This window comes from Anastrepha ludens, chromosome 5 (genome assembly GCF_028408465.1).
Source record: "Anastrepha ludens isolate Willacy chromosome 5, idAnaLude1.1, whole genome shotgun sequence".
NCBI classification, from domain to species: domain Eukaryota; kingdom Metazoa; phylum Arthropoda; class Insecta; order Diptera; family Tephritidae; genus Anastrepha; species Anastrepha ludens.
In genome coordinates, this window is record NC_071501.1 from 12,817,285 (window position 1) to 12,836,557 (window position 19,273).

The window sequence follows — 19,273 nt, forward strand, 5'->3', positions numbered from 1 at the left end:
GTTTCTCGAAAGATGGCTGTAGTGATCGATATCCCGTAAAATAGCAAATTAAAGTTTGTGCTCATCGTCAAGATGATATTTCGCACTGCAACTTTTCCATTCAGTTGTGAGTTACAGGGTGTTAACAATGGCGGCAGCAAAGAGAAAATTCAGTACATTTTACATTTTTTTTTTTTTTTGTTTTTTATAAAGACGAAAATGCTGGCTTGCATGCTTACATTCTGAATTGTGTTTATTACGCCGATACTGTAACAATTAATTACGTGCAATTTTGGTTTCGTCGATTCCGTTCAGACCTTTTTGATGTTAAAGAAAGTGTCGGTAAAGTCGAAAATGTCGATAAATCACAGAAATAATCGTAGTTGACCGGAATGTTAGTAGTCGTAGCATCGCGCAGAAGCTAATGATCGGCCATAAAATAATTCTAAGCCATATGCGCAAAAATTTTACCCAAAACTAATGTGTTTCCTTTTGAAAATTTATAAAAAACCATTTATTGAATTCAAGAAAACACACACCCTTCTTGCCTAACTAGAACCAGCAACTTATAGTGCCAAAACCCGTAGTCGCTTCTCAATACTGCAGTCATAGCGTACTTAGTATACATGAATAATTGTGTACTTATACATTACTATTTTCTCTTACACTTCTTTTTTTCCACTACTTTTTTAAGACAGACATCGTTGCTTGCAACTTGAGTAACAAAGCAGTTCGCAATCGCCCAAAATTCTATGCACAAATACTTAAACGGAAATTTATTTTACTAACGCGGATTTTCCCTGACGGCTTGCATTGTATACTCACTAAACTCATATGATTAAATTACTGTTAAATTCGATAACAGAAAAAAACTCGCCCAGAATTTGTAAATAAAAAGAAGCACCAGAAACGCTGCAAGCGTTTTCCGGTCTAGACAATGAATGGCGCATATTTGCGCATTCCAACTGATCTGTGATATTAACTCGAGGCAATGGCCCACTAACACAGCAAAGTAGAGTAACTGGTAGATTAAAAAAAGGAAGAGGAAAAAATAGCAACTTAAAAATAGTCTATGTTGCGGCGGATAGCACACATTGCTTTTAGTGAAGAGAGGGTGGTAAACGGTAGGTAGATCAAAATTCTGCAAGATATTTGAGTAATATATATAAATTTGTATCCATATAAAAATTAAATGTGTCCTGAATTCGCTCTCGAAGAGTTCTGTAAGTCACTTCCTCACAAAAACAATTTACCAGATGAACTCCAACTCCACAAAGTGGTAGTCATTTTCATTTCATTTTGTGCTTGTCTTAAAAATAATGCAACAATATTTGATGGCGGGGGCCTAAGTTCCTGAAAATAGGATTATTAGGCAGCCAGTAAAATAAATTTTGTAGTAAGTAATAAATAAAATGGTATTTTCTAATGCTGAGCCATTATCTTCATCAAAGCGTCAACGCGCGAGATAAGTTTAATTGCAAGTCGCGGCTTAAAAACCAATTTGCGTCTTTATTTGTCAACGGTATACAATACAATGCATTAATGAGTTCTTACAACTAACATTTATAGTGATCTTATGCCAACGCTATCGAAATTATACTGGTTGGTAATAGTTGATTCACTTGTACAATAATTGGTGAATCAATGAAGCATTTCTTATTACTAATATTACATTTCTACATTTGCGTAAGTGTCGTTGCACTTCCTTCATTGCAAGCTAATTGGCATATCACTTGTGAAATGAAGTGGTGCAATGACACTTATTTGGTTGGGTGTCGTGTTACGACGACCAATCAGCTTCAATTTTTGGAGTGGAATGGCCGGGTGACGTAACACGCGCTCTTATTTTCAAGATTTTTCATATTTTCATCGCTTATTTTGCTCAATTTTTTTAAGTTGCACTACTTTCTTTTAATGCCGCTTAAAAATTAGCTAAATATAAAATATCAACTGTGGGCCTTATCCAAGTGCAGGATTCTTTTAAAATGTATTTTAAATAGGGCATGACCAAAACAACGAAGGATGACTCTGATGTACAAAATATAAGCATGATGATCGGCGGATAGTCAAACACTTGAAAAAGTAGTAAAAACAGTTCAAAACATATGCGCCAAATGCTTTTTTCTGTTATACAGTTTAATCGTTGGAACAAAGCAATAATCCTGAACTATTTTCACATTAATGGACAGCCAGCGATTAAGTTTAGACTAAAACAAAAAAAATTTAACTTCATGGCTAAAATTTCAGCCTACAAAAAAGAATTAAGAAAGTCGTCTTCACATTGATTCTCAGCCTCTCGCCCGCCATCGCGCAACACGCGGTCATAAGCAACGCTTTTTGTATCGAGTTGTCACGGAAGATGGAAAGTGGTGCCTATACATCAATATGAAGCAAAGAAAGGAGTGGGAGATACGGGAGATGCAGGAGATACGCCAAAATCGAGAGTCAAGTCGGATCTTCATCCAAAGAAGATCATGGCATGTGTTTGGTGGTACTAGGAGGGCATGGTGCACTGAAAAATGCTCAAAAAGAATGCCACGGCCAACAAAGAACTCTACACTGCCCAGCTACACCGCGTGAATGAGGCTATTCGATGGAGAAGACCTGATCGACATGGTCAAGCCATATTCCTTCACGACAACCCCAGGGCCCATGTTGCATAAGTCGTCAAAACTGCACTCCAAGGGCTCGAATGGGATGTCCTTCAGCATTCGCCGTATTCTCTGGACCTTGCACCGACGGCTTACCATCTTTTCCACTCCCTGTCAAACCATATGAAGGGCGTTACCTTCGATAACAAAGAGGTACTTAAAACCTGGCTCACAAACTTCTTTGACACCAGACTGCGCGAGCTTTAGTGGAATGGCAGCAACAAATTAGTCGCGGTGTAGGAAGAGGTTGCAACAGCAACGGCGAATAAATAATTGATTAACTTATTGATATAATTATGGATTTTTAACTGAACAAGAGTCTTCCGTAAAAACGCTATGAACGTGTTCCCCAACCTAATATATAGTTATATTATAATGTTACATCCTACTATACATAGTTACATGATCACCCTATAACGTATATTCCTATATTATACCTTAATTCTAACTTAATCTTACTCTTATATTTAATTACTTATGCTAACTCTTATTTAAACCAACAACTGCTTTACATACTTTCTCACATTCTACACCCACACGCTTACTCACGCACTCAACATACACACAACATGCATTCCTACATTGATTGCTGGTTTTACTTTCTCCCATTCTCATTAAATGTAAAATATTAGTTAAGCTTTAAGCTAAGAAGAGTCTTTGTAAAAATAGCAGTGAAATAAAGTTCTTTGACAGAAGAAGACCTTTCACATCATTATTATATGGAAGAAAAGGGCCGACTCCGTTAGGAAATCAAAAATTTCAAAAATCAACGTGACTTTCAGCTACTTGAAATTTCGACTTTATTTGACTAGAATTTAATAGGCTCTAAAACTGCGTAATTAAAATTGATTCGAAAATGTATACTTGGCTTTTGTTTTAGAATGCATTAGCCTTTTATAAAATTGAAAAATTATTAAAATTTAGTAAGAAATAAACAAATGTTCATTGCGTGTCAATAAGTTTTTGTACTATGCCCGTGTTTTGAAACGCACTATATAGAGTATAAGCACATTGACGATGCCAGACGACGGACATCTGTCAAATATTAAAATACACACGTTTTTATCAATGCAATTGTTTTGATGACAGCACGAATTCAGGCTTCAAAACTACACATCATTGTGGCCGAATTAAGTATCTTTGCAAGACCTGCTCTGCGATAGACGCTCTTCCATTAGGTGTCAAACTCTATCAGTACTTTCGGCCGAAACAAAAAATAAAAATCATGATGATTCAAATGTGCACAATAATAAGCAACAAATAACATTGCTTGTTGTTGTTAAAGAATTAGCTGCTCTTAGAACGGAAAATAGTCGCATACTATCTGCTGTAAATGCTCTGAGTGAAGAAAAAAAACAAATAATGCAAAAATCAGATGATCTTCTAGCATAAATTCGCTCATTTCACTCGAAGCTTGAAGCAAAAGATGTCGCTCTCTCTACATTAACAGCTGAGCAAGGTGGATTTATTAAGGTGACAGCATTCACCCAGCTGAATTTTTCACCGTAGGTATGGCTTACGTCAAAATGATATGCTTTGTTTGTATGTATTGGTATGTTTACATTCGTATGTTTACATTTGCTTGCTGATTTTGACGTGATGGTTGGACCAAACGCAACAACAAATACAACAACATGTAGGATTTTACTTATATTTGTTTGCTGTCACCTGTAATAAATTCGCCTTGCAGCTGAGGAAAAAATTCAAAGCATTGTTGCTAACTCTGCTAGTATTCGTGGTAGTGGTAATTCAAAACATGCGAGCTGCTTGCTCTCTGCTCTTTCTGTTCGTGGTCCGCCTATTGACCATGAGAACAATGCGCTGAGCTCAAACAACAAGACCAAAATCAAAACAAAACTCCACCTACATCTGCTGTAAATGCCAATGCTATCTCGCCCTCTCACAGAACTAGTGTGTTAAATGGCATTAATACTTATGCTGCTGCTGCTGTGTTAAGAGAGGCCAAGATAGCGGCAGAGCCATTAAGAGGATCATCAGCCACTGTTAGTGTATTGGCAGGTCGTTCATGTTTAATTTCTTCTTATCCAAATATTATATAATTGAAAGCTACGCAAATTTCCAATGAATAAACACGCAAAACCTCTAAATCAGATCTTTGGCCTTACGAAGACATTTGCAGACAAGAAAAATTTCGCTATCACAATGTTTTGAAATGCCAGGGTCAGTATGTTTCTACTATCATATAAAGGAAATAAGCAAATTGATTATGTAATTCTGGAGATGCAAACGTCTACTTTCATATATCAGAGCATATTGTAAAATTTTACAATTCCTAGATGCAACCCTCACAACACTTACTCTTTCTTTGCTTTTATGGTATGATATAGCGACAAGTATTTATAAACGTACACACAGATTTCTTAAAGGAGGCACAACTCAAATCTTCTCATTTGTCAGACCACATAAAAAAGTGAACCTGTTGCCACGTAGCACAGCATGAGAAGACATATAACTATTTTGGTAAAATTTTTCAACATGAACTGAGTTGAAATAGTAGAGATATTGAATTCAAGTATTAAAAATTGTAAATCTCGATTTCAAATTGGCCTTTCAATAACTAGAATCTTTTTATGTAAATGTGCAGCATTACACAGATAGAGTTCCTGTATTTAGTATTTGCATTATTTATTAAGGGGACAGATACCTGTAAACGGCCATATTTTCCCTGATTTTCATTAAAATTATTTTAAATGAAGAAGTCAATATATTTGTCTCACAATTGGCATACAGTTTATTTATACATTAAAATAATATTCAATTTTTTTTTATTTGAATCATTTAAAATGGTGGATGTGCACTCATTTCTTCCAGGAAGGTCGCAGCGGGGTTTCTCAATCGGCGGGTATTGTAGCATCGGCGTCAGTGACTTGAATACAAAAAACCAAAAAATTTATTGTTTATTAATGTCGTAATTTCCATATTAATTTAAAAAAAAATTTAAAAAAAATTCGCGGAATAAAATGCTTAACAAAAAACCAAAATTCATTTTGTGGCGGATTTTCCTACTAATTATTTTTTCGAAAAATTTTCGAATAGTAAATTCACATAAAACGTAATATGATAAAAAAGATGTGTGCAAAATTTCAGGGAGATCGGTCAATAACTTTTCGAGTTATCCTGTACGCCAATTCGAAAAATATAGTTTTGAGAAAAACGCGTCTAAACTTTGACAACATGAAAATTCCTCTCCCAGCGCTCGAACACAAAGAATGGAGTCCTCACGGTTGACGATCTATAATGTAAGAAATACTTTAAGTGATGGTTTCAATTTTTTTTGACATATTCTTAAAGGAATAAAACAAAAAAATTTTTTTTTTTCGAAATTTTACAGGTATCTGTCCCCTTAATATTCGAATCTCCTAATGAAATTTATTATAGTTCTTACCTCGTACCTCGTATTTTTCGACTCAGTACACCTGAAAATAGTAATTTCAGTCGCATTGGTTTATTAAATGCCCAAAAAGTTATTTATCCGTTCAGACATTGTTGAAAAAACCGAGAAACCCGTTTAGAAAAAGAATATATTTAAAAATAAAAATAGTTTTATATTTTATTGTACTTCACACCCCTCCGCTCTATTTAGTAAATTTTTAACCTTCATTAAGTATCAAAGTATTTGAAATTAAAAAAAATCAAAAGCTTTTTGATTTTCCCTTTAAGTCACTTGCTTGAGGTCACCTAGATTCGCATTGATATGCCAATTGACTTACGGCGCCTGACACAAGCAACGACTCTATCGTGAATAAGTCAAATGAAATAGTCTAATAAGCGTTTCATTGAACCCAATTTCTCAAATGAGAAATAATCACTCATTTACATTTTGAAAAGTTGCTTTGATGCATTTGCGCCACATTTAGTTTTCATAGGCTTTCAATGCCTTCGGGGACGCATGCAGTTTTCTCTTGCATTAAGGAAAAAATGCATAAACGTAAACATGCATATACACATACAATTATACATGGAAGAGCATAATAAGCCAAAACTATTGAATGCCTTTAAGGCAATTTGTTCTATGTATTTATATAAAGGAAAATTCAATTCCATATGGCAGAAAAGCTCCAGTTTGACTGCAAAAATTAAGTCAACAAATCACTAGACTTTACCAAGCAAACTCAAACATGGACGCGATAGGGATGCAAATATTAGCGGGCATTTTTTTAGGTAGTCCCGAATTTTCGAGATTTATTTCGGGACTCACATTGGGCCATAACTTTGTTTCATTTGAGATAAGCTAATTTTAATATTAACATGCAGACAAATCTGGAAGAAATAAATTTCTAAATTCTGTTCAAGAAACATCTGGTTCAAAAGCGCATACAACACAAATAAGAGTGCAATTGCAAAGTACTTTTAAAAGTAATACTTACTAAGTAAAAAGGGAAAATATGAAAGGAAAATTCAGCAAACATATTGAAAAATAAAACCTCTAAACATATTTACTCTAATACATCAAGTCAAGTAAATGTATTTAAATAAAGTCACATTAAAAAAAAACAATCAAAACTATTAGGTGCGCAACTAAGTTCCCGCTGTTTATCAATAGATGCCGCCAGCAGTGTGTGCTAGTCGATTCTAACATAACCTAAACGTCATAAACCAAGCTTAGATATATGCGAAACAAACTGCTTCGACACCTGAGTGATTTTGTTTTTTATCATATACTTTTGGTTTTGTGAAAATGTCTGATTTTGTGCTGAATAATCGTCATTTGCGGGAAGTGATGATTTTCCTCTTTCATTCGAAAAAAACGGCGGCTGAAACGCATCGAGAGCAACAAAAAGTATATGGAGATGCTGCTTTAAGTGAAACAACGAACCCAAATTGGTTCCGTCGCTTCAAAGATGGTGATTTTAATGTTGACGACCGTCTGCGTGAAGGAAGGCCAAAACCCTTCGAAGACGCTGAATTGGAGGATCCGTGTCAAACGCAAGAAGAGCTTGCTTCAGTATTAGGAGTTACCCGCCAATCCATTTCCAAGCGATTTCATGCTTTGGGAATGATTCAGAAATAGGGGACGTGGGTTCCTTATGAGTTAAAACCAAGGGATATTGAACGTCAGTTTTTCGCCTATGAACAACTGCTCCAGCGGCAAAAACGGAAGGGCTTTCTTCATCGTATCGTGACGGGTGATGAAAAATAGATTCATTACAGCAATCCAATGAAACGAGAGACATGGGGACTGCCCGGTCATGCTTCTACGTCGTCGCCTCGACCAGATATTCACGCTGCGAAGGTTATGCTATGTATTTGGTGGGACCAGGTGGGTGTTATTTATTATGAACTGTTAAAACCAAGCGAAACCTTCACTGCGGATCGGTATCGACTTCAATTGATGCGATTGAGCCGAGCACTGCGCGAGAAGCGGCCGCAATACGCGGAGAGGCATGAAAAAGTGATTCTACAGCAAGACAACGCTCGGCCTCACATTGCCAAACCCGTTAAACCTACCTGGAAACACAGAAATGGGAAATTCTACCTCACCCTCTATATTCTCCAGATATTGCGCCATCCGATTATCACCTATTCCGATCCTGGCCAGCAGTTCCATTCAAATGAAGGGATCAAAAAATGGCTTGGTCCGTGGATAGCCTCAAAAGATGAACAGTTATACCGCGACGGTACACGAGATCTGCCAGAAAGATGGGAAAGAAGTAGTAGCCAGCGATGGGCAATCCTTTCAATGCACCTTTCATTAGCGCACCTAATATTAGTTTTACATTTGCACGCCTTATACTCTGACCAGGCGCTAGTATGTGCAGAGAGATAGTTTTTACACCCGACAGAAAATTATAAGACTAACGAAATTTTTTTTATTTTTATTATCAGCTTAGAGCTAAACTTTTTTAAACATATCCTGAAATAAGTTCACACAGTTTTCACGAAACTTAAATAAATTACTAAGAAAAGTAAAATCTATAGAACGAAAAAAGTTAAGACCAATGCTATCATATTTCAAATAAAGAAATACAGTCGAACTTCTCTACAGTGAACTTCCATATAATGAAGCTCTCCTTATAATGAACTGGTTTCGAAGACACTGCTTTTTCGTTCTACTTTCGGTGTATTTTTGTCTCCTTATAATGAATTTCTATATAGTGAAATTTTCTATATAATGAACAAATTTTACAGCTGGAAATTCAAGCGTCCTAAGTTTTTGTCTCCATATAGTGAATTTTTTCAAAAGTTTTCTGTTGCAAAAAATTACAGTTAGATGTGGAAATTAAAACAGAAAGAGCTGAGCTATTACAGTTTTATTCCGTGATTGAAGTTAAAATGATGCATCGAAGCAGCATTTCGCTTGAAAAAAAGTTATTAATGATTAACAAAGTTAATGAAGGAAAGAAAAAAAAAAGATATTGCCAATGAATTCGGAGTTCTTCCCAGCACTTTATCAAATATTTTAAAAAATAAGGAAGTGATTTTAAAAAATGCGGAGGATGTGGCAGTAAATACCAAACGCAAAAGACTTCGACCTTGTCATTTTGAGGATATTGACGAAGCAATGCTGAAATGGTTACTCGTTGCACGTGGTAAGAATCTCCCTTTATCTGGACCATTATTGAAGCAAAAGGCCAAAGATTTTGCGGAAGCACTAGGACACCACGAATTTGAGGCAAGTACAGGTTGGTTAGACAAGTTCAAAAGTCGGCATGGCGTTATTCAAAAGACATTATGTGGGGAAAGTGCTGACACCAACATAGAAAACCGTGATGAATGGGTGACGAACGTCTTACCGAAATTAATTGAAAATTACAACATTAACGACATTTTTAATGCCGACGAGACTGCTTTGTTTTTCAAATGCTTGCCAACTAAAACACTGGCATTCAAAAATGAAAAATGCTTTGGTGGGAAGCAAAGCAAGGAGAGAATAACTGTCCTGGTGGGAAGCAATATGACTGGATCAGAAAAGCTAAAATTGCTGGTAATCGGAAAGGCCAAAAATCCGAGGTACTTCAAGGGAATAAAATCTTTAGGTGTCGATTATGAGTTTAACAAAAAAGCATGGATGACCAGTGAGATTTTTACGAAATGGATTGTAAAACTCGACAAAAAATTTTGTGATCAAAACAGAAAGGTGTTGTTTTTTGTTGATAACTGCACTGCCTACCCTAAAGATGTAAGAGACAAGTTGAGAAACATTCATCTCGCTTATTTTCCTCCCAACATGACTTCGTTACTGCAACCAATGGACCAAGGCATTATCTACAACATGAAACAACATTACAGAAAACGAATTTTAACGAATATATTGACTCAAGTGGATGAGGGAAATTCTGTTATGGCCATAGACTTGCTGCAAGCAGTTCGAAATCTTAGCAATATATGGAATGTCTATGTTAAACCAGAAACAGTTGCCAACTGTTTTAAAAAGGCTGGATTTTCAAAAGATGTTATGCAGATTCCATTTGAGCATTGGGATGAAGAGGACCTTCTTTTAATATCGGATTAGGCCGCTTTACAGTCTTCATTTAAAAAAGTAGCAAATATCGAAGCATCGTTTGATGACTACGTAAATGTTGATAATGGTGTGCAGACTTGGGACAAACCATCCGAAGAAGATATTCTCAACAGCATTTTTGAAAGTCGCGGAGTTCCAGCTGAACCTGGTAAGCATTTATCTTTTTATAGTCAAACGAAAATTTAATATGTAAATATTATTTCAGATAACGATGAACACTATTTGACCGTTGAAGAATTGGCAGAAACTGAGGAGGCATTACCTACGTTGATACAAGCTGCTTCATCCATTAGCGTAATTAGAGCCTTTGTGGAAATGAGGAATGACGTGCCGATTAATGTTTTCAACTCTCATGATTTGGAAGCTTTTATTGAAAATGAAAAATGGAAGACTGTAATTCAAACCAAACTCACTGATTATTTTAAATAAAGTTACATAAAAAATCAATGTTTCCTTATAATGAAGTTTCTATATAGTGAAGTGATTTTCAGGTCCCATGCGAATTCACTATATGGAAGTTCGACTGTATAATTCTTGGTGTTAGTTTATAATTTGGAGCTCAGTAATTTGTGTTGCTATTGTGTTGTGTTACACTTTTGATTATAACTTTTTTCATAATATTTTGATCAATTTTTGGCCATTCCACATTAAGACTCTCGCCTCATTTGAAATGGTATTATATGTGTGTTTCTTTAAAGGCGTGTAAAAGGGAAACTAAAAAAGATTTTTTATTCTTGTTTCCAATATTTTATTTTTTGATCTATTGTTAGAAAATAAAAATTTATTTTGGCTACACGAGGTTCTTCAAAAAGTTGACGGCCTTTAAAAAAAATTCTTCACATGGACAATGAACACAGATATAGCCGGTTCTACCTAACCGATTTTGATGAAATAAAATTGAGATGACGTCGAATTTATGTCGTTATCGTCTGAGCTCTTTGAAGGTCCGTCATTTAGTCGAATTTTCTTCTTTTTTTAAGATCGTAGTTCATACGATAACGACATTCATACTGAACAAGGCACTTGTGAGTTCCGAAAACCGGATCGCCAGCGTCATTTGTTTTTTTTTTTTTTTGTTTTAGAAAGAATTGTTTTTGAAGGCCGACAACTTTTTGAACGAGCCACGTATGGTCAAAAAAAATTTCAGTTTTTTAACAACGAATCAGAAAATAAAATACTGCAAACCAGAATAAGAAGTCTTTTTTCGTTTATGTTTTTTACGCAAATGAGACGAGGGTCTTAAATATTTAATGCAACGTTCCCTTCCAGTTTTTTTTTTCGTTTACATTACCCCAATTAAATTTTCAGAATTAAAATTTCTTTCTCTTTAATATAATATTAAAAATTTTTGATTCCGATTTGAGTCCGGGATCCCGATATGACTAAAAACTACTTCCGGGCTTTTCGAGACCTGAACAATACCGTGTTGCCTGCATCATGGTATCGGCATCCCTAATACACACACAAACCTCTCAACTGCCCAGTCGAACTTCTGTCTGCACATTTTGCATAATTTACAATTACAATTACGACCGTTGCTCGATTCGGGTTTTTTTATTTCGAAAGAAAAAACAAAAAAAAAAGAAACAAGGAAACAAAAATGAGAAATGGGTAAAGGAATCCCAAATGCAAATATTTTTACGCGCTTGTTTGCACAATTCACAATCAGTAGCAATGAAATCGATTTAAAACGACTTTCAGTATTTGTAGGGATCCGAAGGCAAAACTTTACTGTCTGTGTGTGCGTAGGTGGTTGCAAAAAATGGCAGTCGGAAAGTAAATAGTCAACCCAACAGTTGGCCAACAAAGTTGTAGCTTCTGCATATACAAATGCATGTATATGTGTGTGTGTCTGTGTGTGTAAATGCATACATGCACACACTCACACATTCTACTTTATACACACATAGACAGATTGAAAGCGGAAGTTGAATAGAAATGCAAGCAACCGGATATAATTGTGTTTGCTATGCATATTTCCGTTGCTGCTGTAGCGACTCCGGCAGCGAAGAGTACTCGCATCAATATAATACCAACAATATGTACGCCAACTGTTAGACACTGCTGGCAACTTCAAGTTTCCCCACTTTTGTAGGTAACTGTTGCTGTTGCTGTTGCTTCAGTTGTTGCAAAGTTATTGTGCTCAAACTGAATGCGTTGCTATTACTCCGCAACAGCTACCACACTATCTCTCTCTCTCTCTCTCTCTCTCTCTCTCTCTCTCTCTCTCTCTCGCCACCGGGCATACTTTCTGGGTTTTTAACTCTTCAGTAGTCGTATTTATGTTATTGTGTATATTCACATGTATGTGTGCAGATATGTGTGTGTTTGTGTGCATTTCAACTTTTAGTGCCGCTGCTGGCTAGCGATATGCATAACAACTTCTATAGAAATATTCGAGTCTATCCACACATGCACTGCAACATGGCATTAACAAATGTATAAAAAAAAATCCCTACAGTAAATCTGGTTGCAGCTCAGCCAAGGCAGGATTGATATGCAACATTTGATTGCTGCACGTGAATACGTATTCGGAGGTCTCCTTGTCTTGTTGGTGTATTTGTGCGCCAGTGAGGTATGGATTTATGCCAAACGAAATAAAGATTAAACGATACTAGCGCCCAGATGTGTATGGATTCCAAGAAATAAATGTAATAAAATTACAGAATATCAATGTGAAGTCTGCTTGAATGCGATTAGTTGCTAACATATTTATTTGCTCGAAACTTAATATCAGCCAGCGTAATAGAATTTCATATGTGCGCATTTGGTTGGTTGAGGATTAATTTGATGATATGAATGTATGTGCGTGTGTACATATATACGAGTATGTACGTATGCAGTTGTACCGGAAGATATGGAGCGGAAATTTGAAACGGAATTATTTAAGCAGAAGTGAAATTTAATTATTGTTTAGTTGCTAAGTGCTTATTGTTAGTTGAAAATACCTCACACTTGCTTACATACCACTTACATATATTACACACACACACACACACGCGTATCGATTTACTAAACTGTGTATGCGCATGCACGCATAAATCAAGCGTTAAGTGGGGTTTTGTTAAATAGAATTGCAAACTTGCGTTAAAGATTTATGCTTCAAATATATAATTCTATGCATAGTGAATTAGCAATATCATTAGTAACTAGACCAAAGTCTGTTTAATTATTTAAAGTGATGTAGCAACTTAGTACACAGATGGCCGGCATGTTGATGAACAACAAAGTTGAGCAGCTCGTTTGGCAGGCTAAGCCACACTAGTGACCTACATGTAATTCAAAATCAAACAACGCAGCAAATATTGAAGTACATGAACTCGTATTTAATGGAAGAAAGCGCACTACTCCCAAAGTAACTAGTACTGCACTAGTTGCAAAATCATCATTTAGAGGTGTATGTAAAACAAATATTCCCCGCTGTTACGCTGTTGAAATATCAGTTGAAAATAATTTGATAGCATCTGCTTATTCAAGGTGGTGCAAAATTAATCATCCAATCTTGCTTCTAAATAACTTTTGCACTAAATAAAAAAAATATTTTGGGTGATGGATATACAGGGCACGCCATCTATCGTTATGGATTTGAACTAGGTATTATTTGAAGAATGGTAACACTTAGCTGTCATCTGATTTGACAGAAAATTAGTTTTATTCTTCCGCTGAACGAAAATGGTTGTGTATACGCTCAAAGAACGCTGGGAAATATTGCGACATTACTTTGAAAATCATGGTAATGTTGCTGAATGTGTACGAAAATTACATACGGCAGTGGGAAGAAGAAAAGCACCGAATGAAGCGCATGTGCGTTAATGAGCGAGGAGTGGCCGTAACCGTCAATGGAGAGCGTTACCGGACCATGTTGAACGAGTTTTTGTTCCGAGAAATTGAAGAGGAGGATATTGGTGGCATCTGGTTCCAACAAGATGGCGCTACTTGCCACACAGCGAATGCTACGATCAATCTTTTGCTCACTGTCTTCGAAGATCGCATTATCAGCCGAAATTCTGATATCGTTGGGCCGCCTCCGAGCTGCGATTTGACGCCGTTGGATTATTATCTTTCGGGTGCCGTCAAAGACCAGTGTTATGCCAACAAACGAGCAACAATTGATGCACTGAAGACCAACATACGCGATGTCATAGCTGAAATACAGCCGCATACAATCGAAAATGTGTTGAAAAATTGGACCGATCGTATGGGATGGTGCATGGCTAGCCGAGGCAGCCATATGAATGAAGTTGTGTTCCATCATTAACCGGTAGGATTGTATATTACTTCAAAATAAAAAAAACAGTTTCCAAAAATATTGAGTAGTTTCTTTTTTATAGCATTTTTAATTCCGTAAAATTATATGGCGGGCCCTGTATATGCACGTATGTTTGTGTAGGGTCGTCGAATTGTTAAAAATTGCCTCACAAACATTATAGAACCGCCCAGTGGTTATGAAGGGTTATCAATTTAGAGGTATTGAATTTTAAATTGAAATAAAACAACGAAAATTCAAATTGATTAATCAGCCTTTATTATTTTTGTATAGAACCATTCATGACTTTTATTCTTTAAAGTTAATCCCTTTGAAATGATGGCCGTAACTACGCCGTAGTTACTGTGACAAACCTCGAAGAGGACTGACTACATCGCCCCTACGGTAACATTCAGTAGAAATTTTGTCACTCTCTTTCCATCTAGGAACAAATGAAATAAGGGATTCTCACTAAACAAGTTCGGCACTACAGTCTATACAGATGACAGTAAAATGGATTGTGGTGTGGCAGATGGTATATATTCTCATAGACTTAAAATTAAAACAACTGTGCGTCTCCCTAATGCAAGGAGTGTCTTTCAGGCGGAAGTACTAGCAATTGGGGAAGCTTGTAGGCTACTAATCACAGATTTCTCTTTTAAGGGCAATATCGCTATTCTTTCGGATAGCCAAGCTGCAATCCAGGCACTGGGTTCGGCTACTACAACCTCTAAAGTGGTGGAACAAAGCAGGACTGGCCTTAACACCTTGAGCGAAAACCATAAAGTTACCTAAATCTGGGTCCCGAGACATCGGAGCATTAAAGGTAATGAAAAAGCGGATGAACTAGCAAGAAGGGGATCTGCCATGAATAACGCTCTTGCGGTACCGGTATTCACACCATTAGGTGCAGTCAAGAATGCAGTTCCCTAATTCCCTTCGAATCGCAGATTGTAGATGGAGAGACCAGACAAAATGCAAAATTAGCAGAACGTTATGGTCCACCTACAACCTCAAACAATCGTCAATATTGTTAAGCATGAAACGATGGGATGCCTGGAGACTAACGGCAGTCATAACTGGCTTTTGGTCTATCGGAGAACAAGTAGCCAAAATGGCCATCCCTCGCGACACATACTGTCACAGTTGTAAACAACCGGAGAAAAAGGAAACAATCTTCCACTTCATCTGTGAATGCTCTGCCCTATGGAAAGACAGAATCTTAACTCTGGGCAGGCCTCTGAGAGTCTCGACAACTGTCTGGCTTAGACGTCAACAACCTAATAAGCTTCTTAAACCGCACAGTCTGGATATAGTTATGCCGTAAATAACTGGTAAACAAGTTAGTAACGAGGATGTGGCAACAAACTGGTGCGGAAGCGCTAGCTGGATTCTGGAAGAATCACCACTAAAACTAACCAACCAACAGTTATAAAATATTTCTAAAAATATTATTGCTAATAAAAAGCATCTCTTGACATCTCTTCGACAAACATGGACCGGTATGGTAACAATATCGCCTCCGATTTCTTTTCTTGAGCTTCTTCAACAAAGTTTGAGATTTAATAGGATTAGCAGAATTCATTTCCTGAGTTAGTTTTATCTCATAAAGTTCTAAGAAAACAAATTTCCAATTCCCTTGAGTAGTCTGGACTTGATTATGAAAGATCAAAAAATATGGTTATTATCTAGAAGATGGCGTAAATTTACCACTAAAATCACGCGATTTTATCCCAATCGATTATTTTCGCGTGTGGTGTCCAGAAGCTGCAGCTAGAGCTAAAATGCAAGAGTGGCACAGGCAAGTAGCACTTACGTGCCGTTTCGATACCATAATGTGGACCACTACCTGTGAAAAGATTAGGGAAGAGAAAAACCGTCTACAGCCATCCAGTGCTGTTGACGTAGTGGAGGAGAGAAAAGTGATCAAGGCTGCAGAATTTCTTCAAGTCATCCCCAAAGGGCATACTAAGGAATCTCAAGCGCCTAGCAGCCAGAACCGGACATTTGCAGAGAAAGTGTTCGACAGCCTCTTTCTCATTTCAAAAACCAGAGACTACTTAATTGCACTAGTGAATGATGTCAAGTATAAATTAGAACTTCGAATAAAACAAACTTGAAAATGGCATCAAAATAAGAGTTACAGTTAGTCTACACAAAATACGAGCAATATTTGATATTTTATTCTACTTCGTAAGGCGATGCCTCAAAGGTACTATTTTAAAAACTACCCAAAAGCAAACTTATATTTTTTTATCAATTTCAAAACATTGCCGATCAACGATTTTTCACTGCAAATATCCACTTTTTGTACCCTAGAATGTGCAGGAGCGCAAAAATTAACACATTTGCATACTTCATAAATTTCATAGCTGCTTTAAGGTTCAACTATATCAAATGTGTCATGTTTTTTCCTGTTCTAAATTTTTTTCAAGAATCGCTTGAAGAATTTTTTATCACTAACTAATTATTTTTAATGCACATTTATCACTTTAAAGCAATATTTTTAATATGCACTGACACTCTAGTATGCATTAAATAAATTTGTATATACAAATTTTATCAAATACACAGGCATTTTTACACATCTAAAAGTTCCCTGTAGGAAAAAGTACTAGTTGTGCACAAGAAGACGACCAAATAATTTTTCAGCTCAACAAATTCGTGTTCTTTCTTTTACCAAGTTCTTTTTTTTTTTTGATTGGCGCGATAACCGCTTAAGCGATTTTGGGCGAGTTTATCAAAGCGCACGTATCGTTTCTTTCTCGTGCTAACCGGCGCCAGTTGCATACACCAAGTAAAGCCTAATTCTACTCCACCTGATCTTTAAAACGCTGCTACCACCAGCTGGTACCGCATCGAATACTTTCATAGCCGGAGCATTTATCCTCATCGACGTAACATAACCAGCAGTACCGCTGGAGCTTTATTCGCTGCGCTGGGAAGTCTATGTCGTCGTAAAGCTCATATAGCTCAAACTCCAAAGGACGCCTCATCGGATATCGTCCTCGTCCAAGCTTCGGCGCCATATGATAGGACGTACTTGATGTAAGTCTTATAAAGTGTTAGTTTAGTTCATCGAGAGAGGACTTTACTACGCAGTTGCCTACTTAGTCCAAAGTAGCACTTTTTGGCAAGAGAGATTATACGTTCGATTTCAAGGCTGCTATTATTTTCGTTATTAATGGTGGTTCGTAAATAAACGAAGTCTAAAAAATCTAAATCAAAATCTAAACTCTCTACAGTGACGAGTGTGTCGATAGGCAAGTACGCCGACTGTTCGTTTGATGACAGGAGGTACTTTTGTACGATTTTTGTGCTCTTTTAGGGTCTTATTTCCGTGGATCCCGCCTATGTTGTACTGCATTACTATATCGGTGCTAAATACGTTTCTAAGATTTTTGCTGACAGACTGCTGAAGTGGATTCTTTATTACAGAAATAATAGCAAAGTTAAACTTAATACTTTAAACTCCTTTTTGTTTTATGATGAATTTTAATTCACACCAACATCCTAGAGTTTTTCAGCACCCGGTTTTCATTCATCTTAATTCAACTTCTGTAGAGTTCTGAGCAAAACAAAATTTAATCGACGCTTGCCTTAAAACTTTAACCAAGATTATGTAGCACTCCATCCCTCTAATCCTACTGACTTGTGATGTGATCGAAATGAATTTCCTAAAAAATTTACTTAACTTCCTTATTCGTTCTAAGCTCGAATATGCATCTTTGGTTTGAAATCCAATTTATGCCACTCATTCAAATAGAATTGAAACAGTAGAACGAAATTTTATTCAATTCGCTTTACAACCTATTCATCTCTCCGATCCACTAACACCGTACAGTGCATGCTAAGAAATCTGGGGTCTCCTGCCAATCGGCGTAGCCTTCAATTTTTGATGTTTGTTTTTCATATTATTTGTGATTCTGTTGATTTTGCCGAAGTTCTTGAACAGATTGCTTTCAATGTTCCTACCAAATCTTGACGACTTTACTACCCATGAACTACTCATAAAAACAATCAATTCGAACTATTGTAACTTTGCTCTATTACGAGGGCACTTACTACAGACATGCACGGGCATCAACTGTCTGTTAGTAGGCTAAATGACAGTTCGGAGTATTGTTGCAAGCGCGCCAATTTTGCCAAGAGTAAACGCGAAAAAGGAAACCAGTAATGGATTTTAAACGTAAAAGTGTGATTGCATTATATTTGGCTGGAGAATCACAACCAGCGATTGTTCGTGAGCTCGAGCACCTTAAAGTAAACCAAGTTTTTGGTTATCGCACCATTACTCGTTACAATGATACTGGTAGCACTGCGAAACGTCATGGAGGAGGTCATTAAAAGACTACAACGTCATGTGAAATGATTCAAAATGTGAAGAAGAAGAAGCGACTTGAGCGAAATCCCCGACGAAGTGCCAATCAAATGGCGAAACAACTGAAAATATCTGACCCAACGTCCGCCGCATACTGAAAAATTATCTCAAAGTCAAGCCTTACAAGATCCAAAAGGCGCACGATCTCACACCAAAGCAGCAACAAGTCAGACTTGAGAGAGCGAAGGAATTGCTTCGCTTGGCCGAAAGTGGTCAATTCCCGAACCTTGTGTTTTCAGATGAGATAATTTTTCAAATTGAGCAACTTGGAAACTCCCAAAATGATAAGTTTTATTTGACTGACCGTTCATACAAGAATTTGAGTCATAGATTGGCCACCAGGAGGCAGCAACCACTACAGATAATGGCTTATGCCGCTGTAACCGCAGATGGGCGCTCTCCAATTTTTTTCATAGAGGTATGAGGGTGCGTCAAGGTAAATGCGAAATATTATCGGGAAAGTACTCTGAAGATGGCTTTGAAGCCGTGGACAGACATACATTTTGGGGGCAGACCATGGACGTTTCAACAAG

At 36.8% G+C, this 19,273-nt stretch overlaps 2 protein-coding genes across 2 annotated transcripts in view; both read left to right on the forward strand.

Annotated features, from left to right (window-relative positions):
• The window catches only part of LOC128863581 (uncharacterized), a 294,071-nt gene that overhangs the window by 103,300 nt on the left and 171,498 nt on the right, over nucleotides 1–19,273 (forward strand). The window lies entirely within an intron of this gene.
• On the forward strand, nucleotides 8,631–10,452 carry LOC128862958 (tigger transposable element-derived protein 4-like). The gene is made up of 2 exons (XM_054101810.1): nucleotides 8,631–10,261; nucleotides 10,319–10,452. The coding sequence occupies exon 1, from the start codon at nucleotides 8,983–8,985 to the stop codon at nucleotides 10,102–10,104; it is 1,122 nt and encodes a 373-aa protein (XP_053957785.1). The 5' UTR covers nucleotides 8,631–8,982; the 3' UTR covers nucleotides 10,105–10,261; nucleotides 10,319–10,452.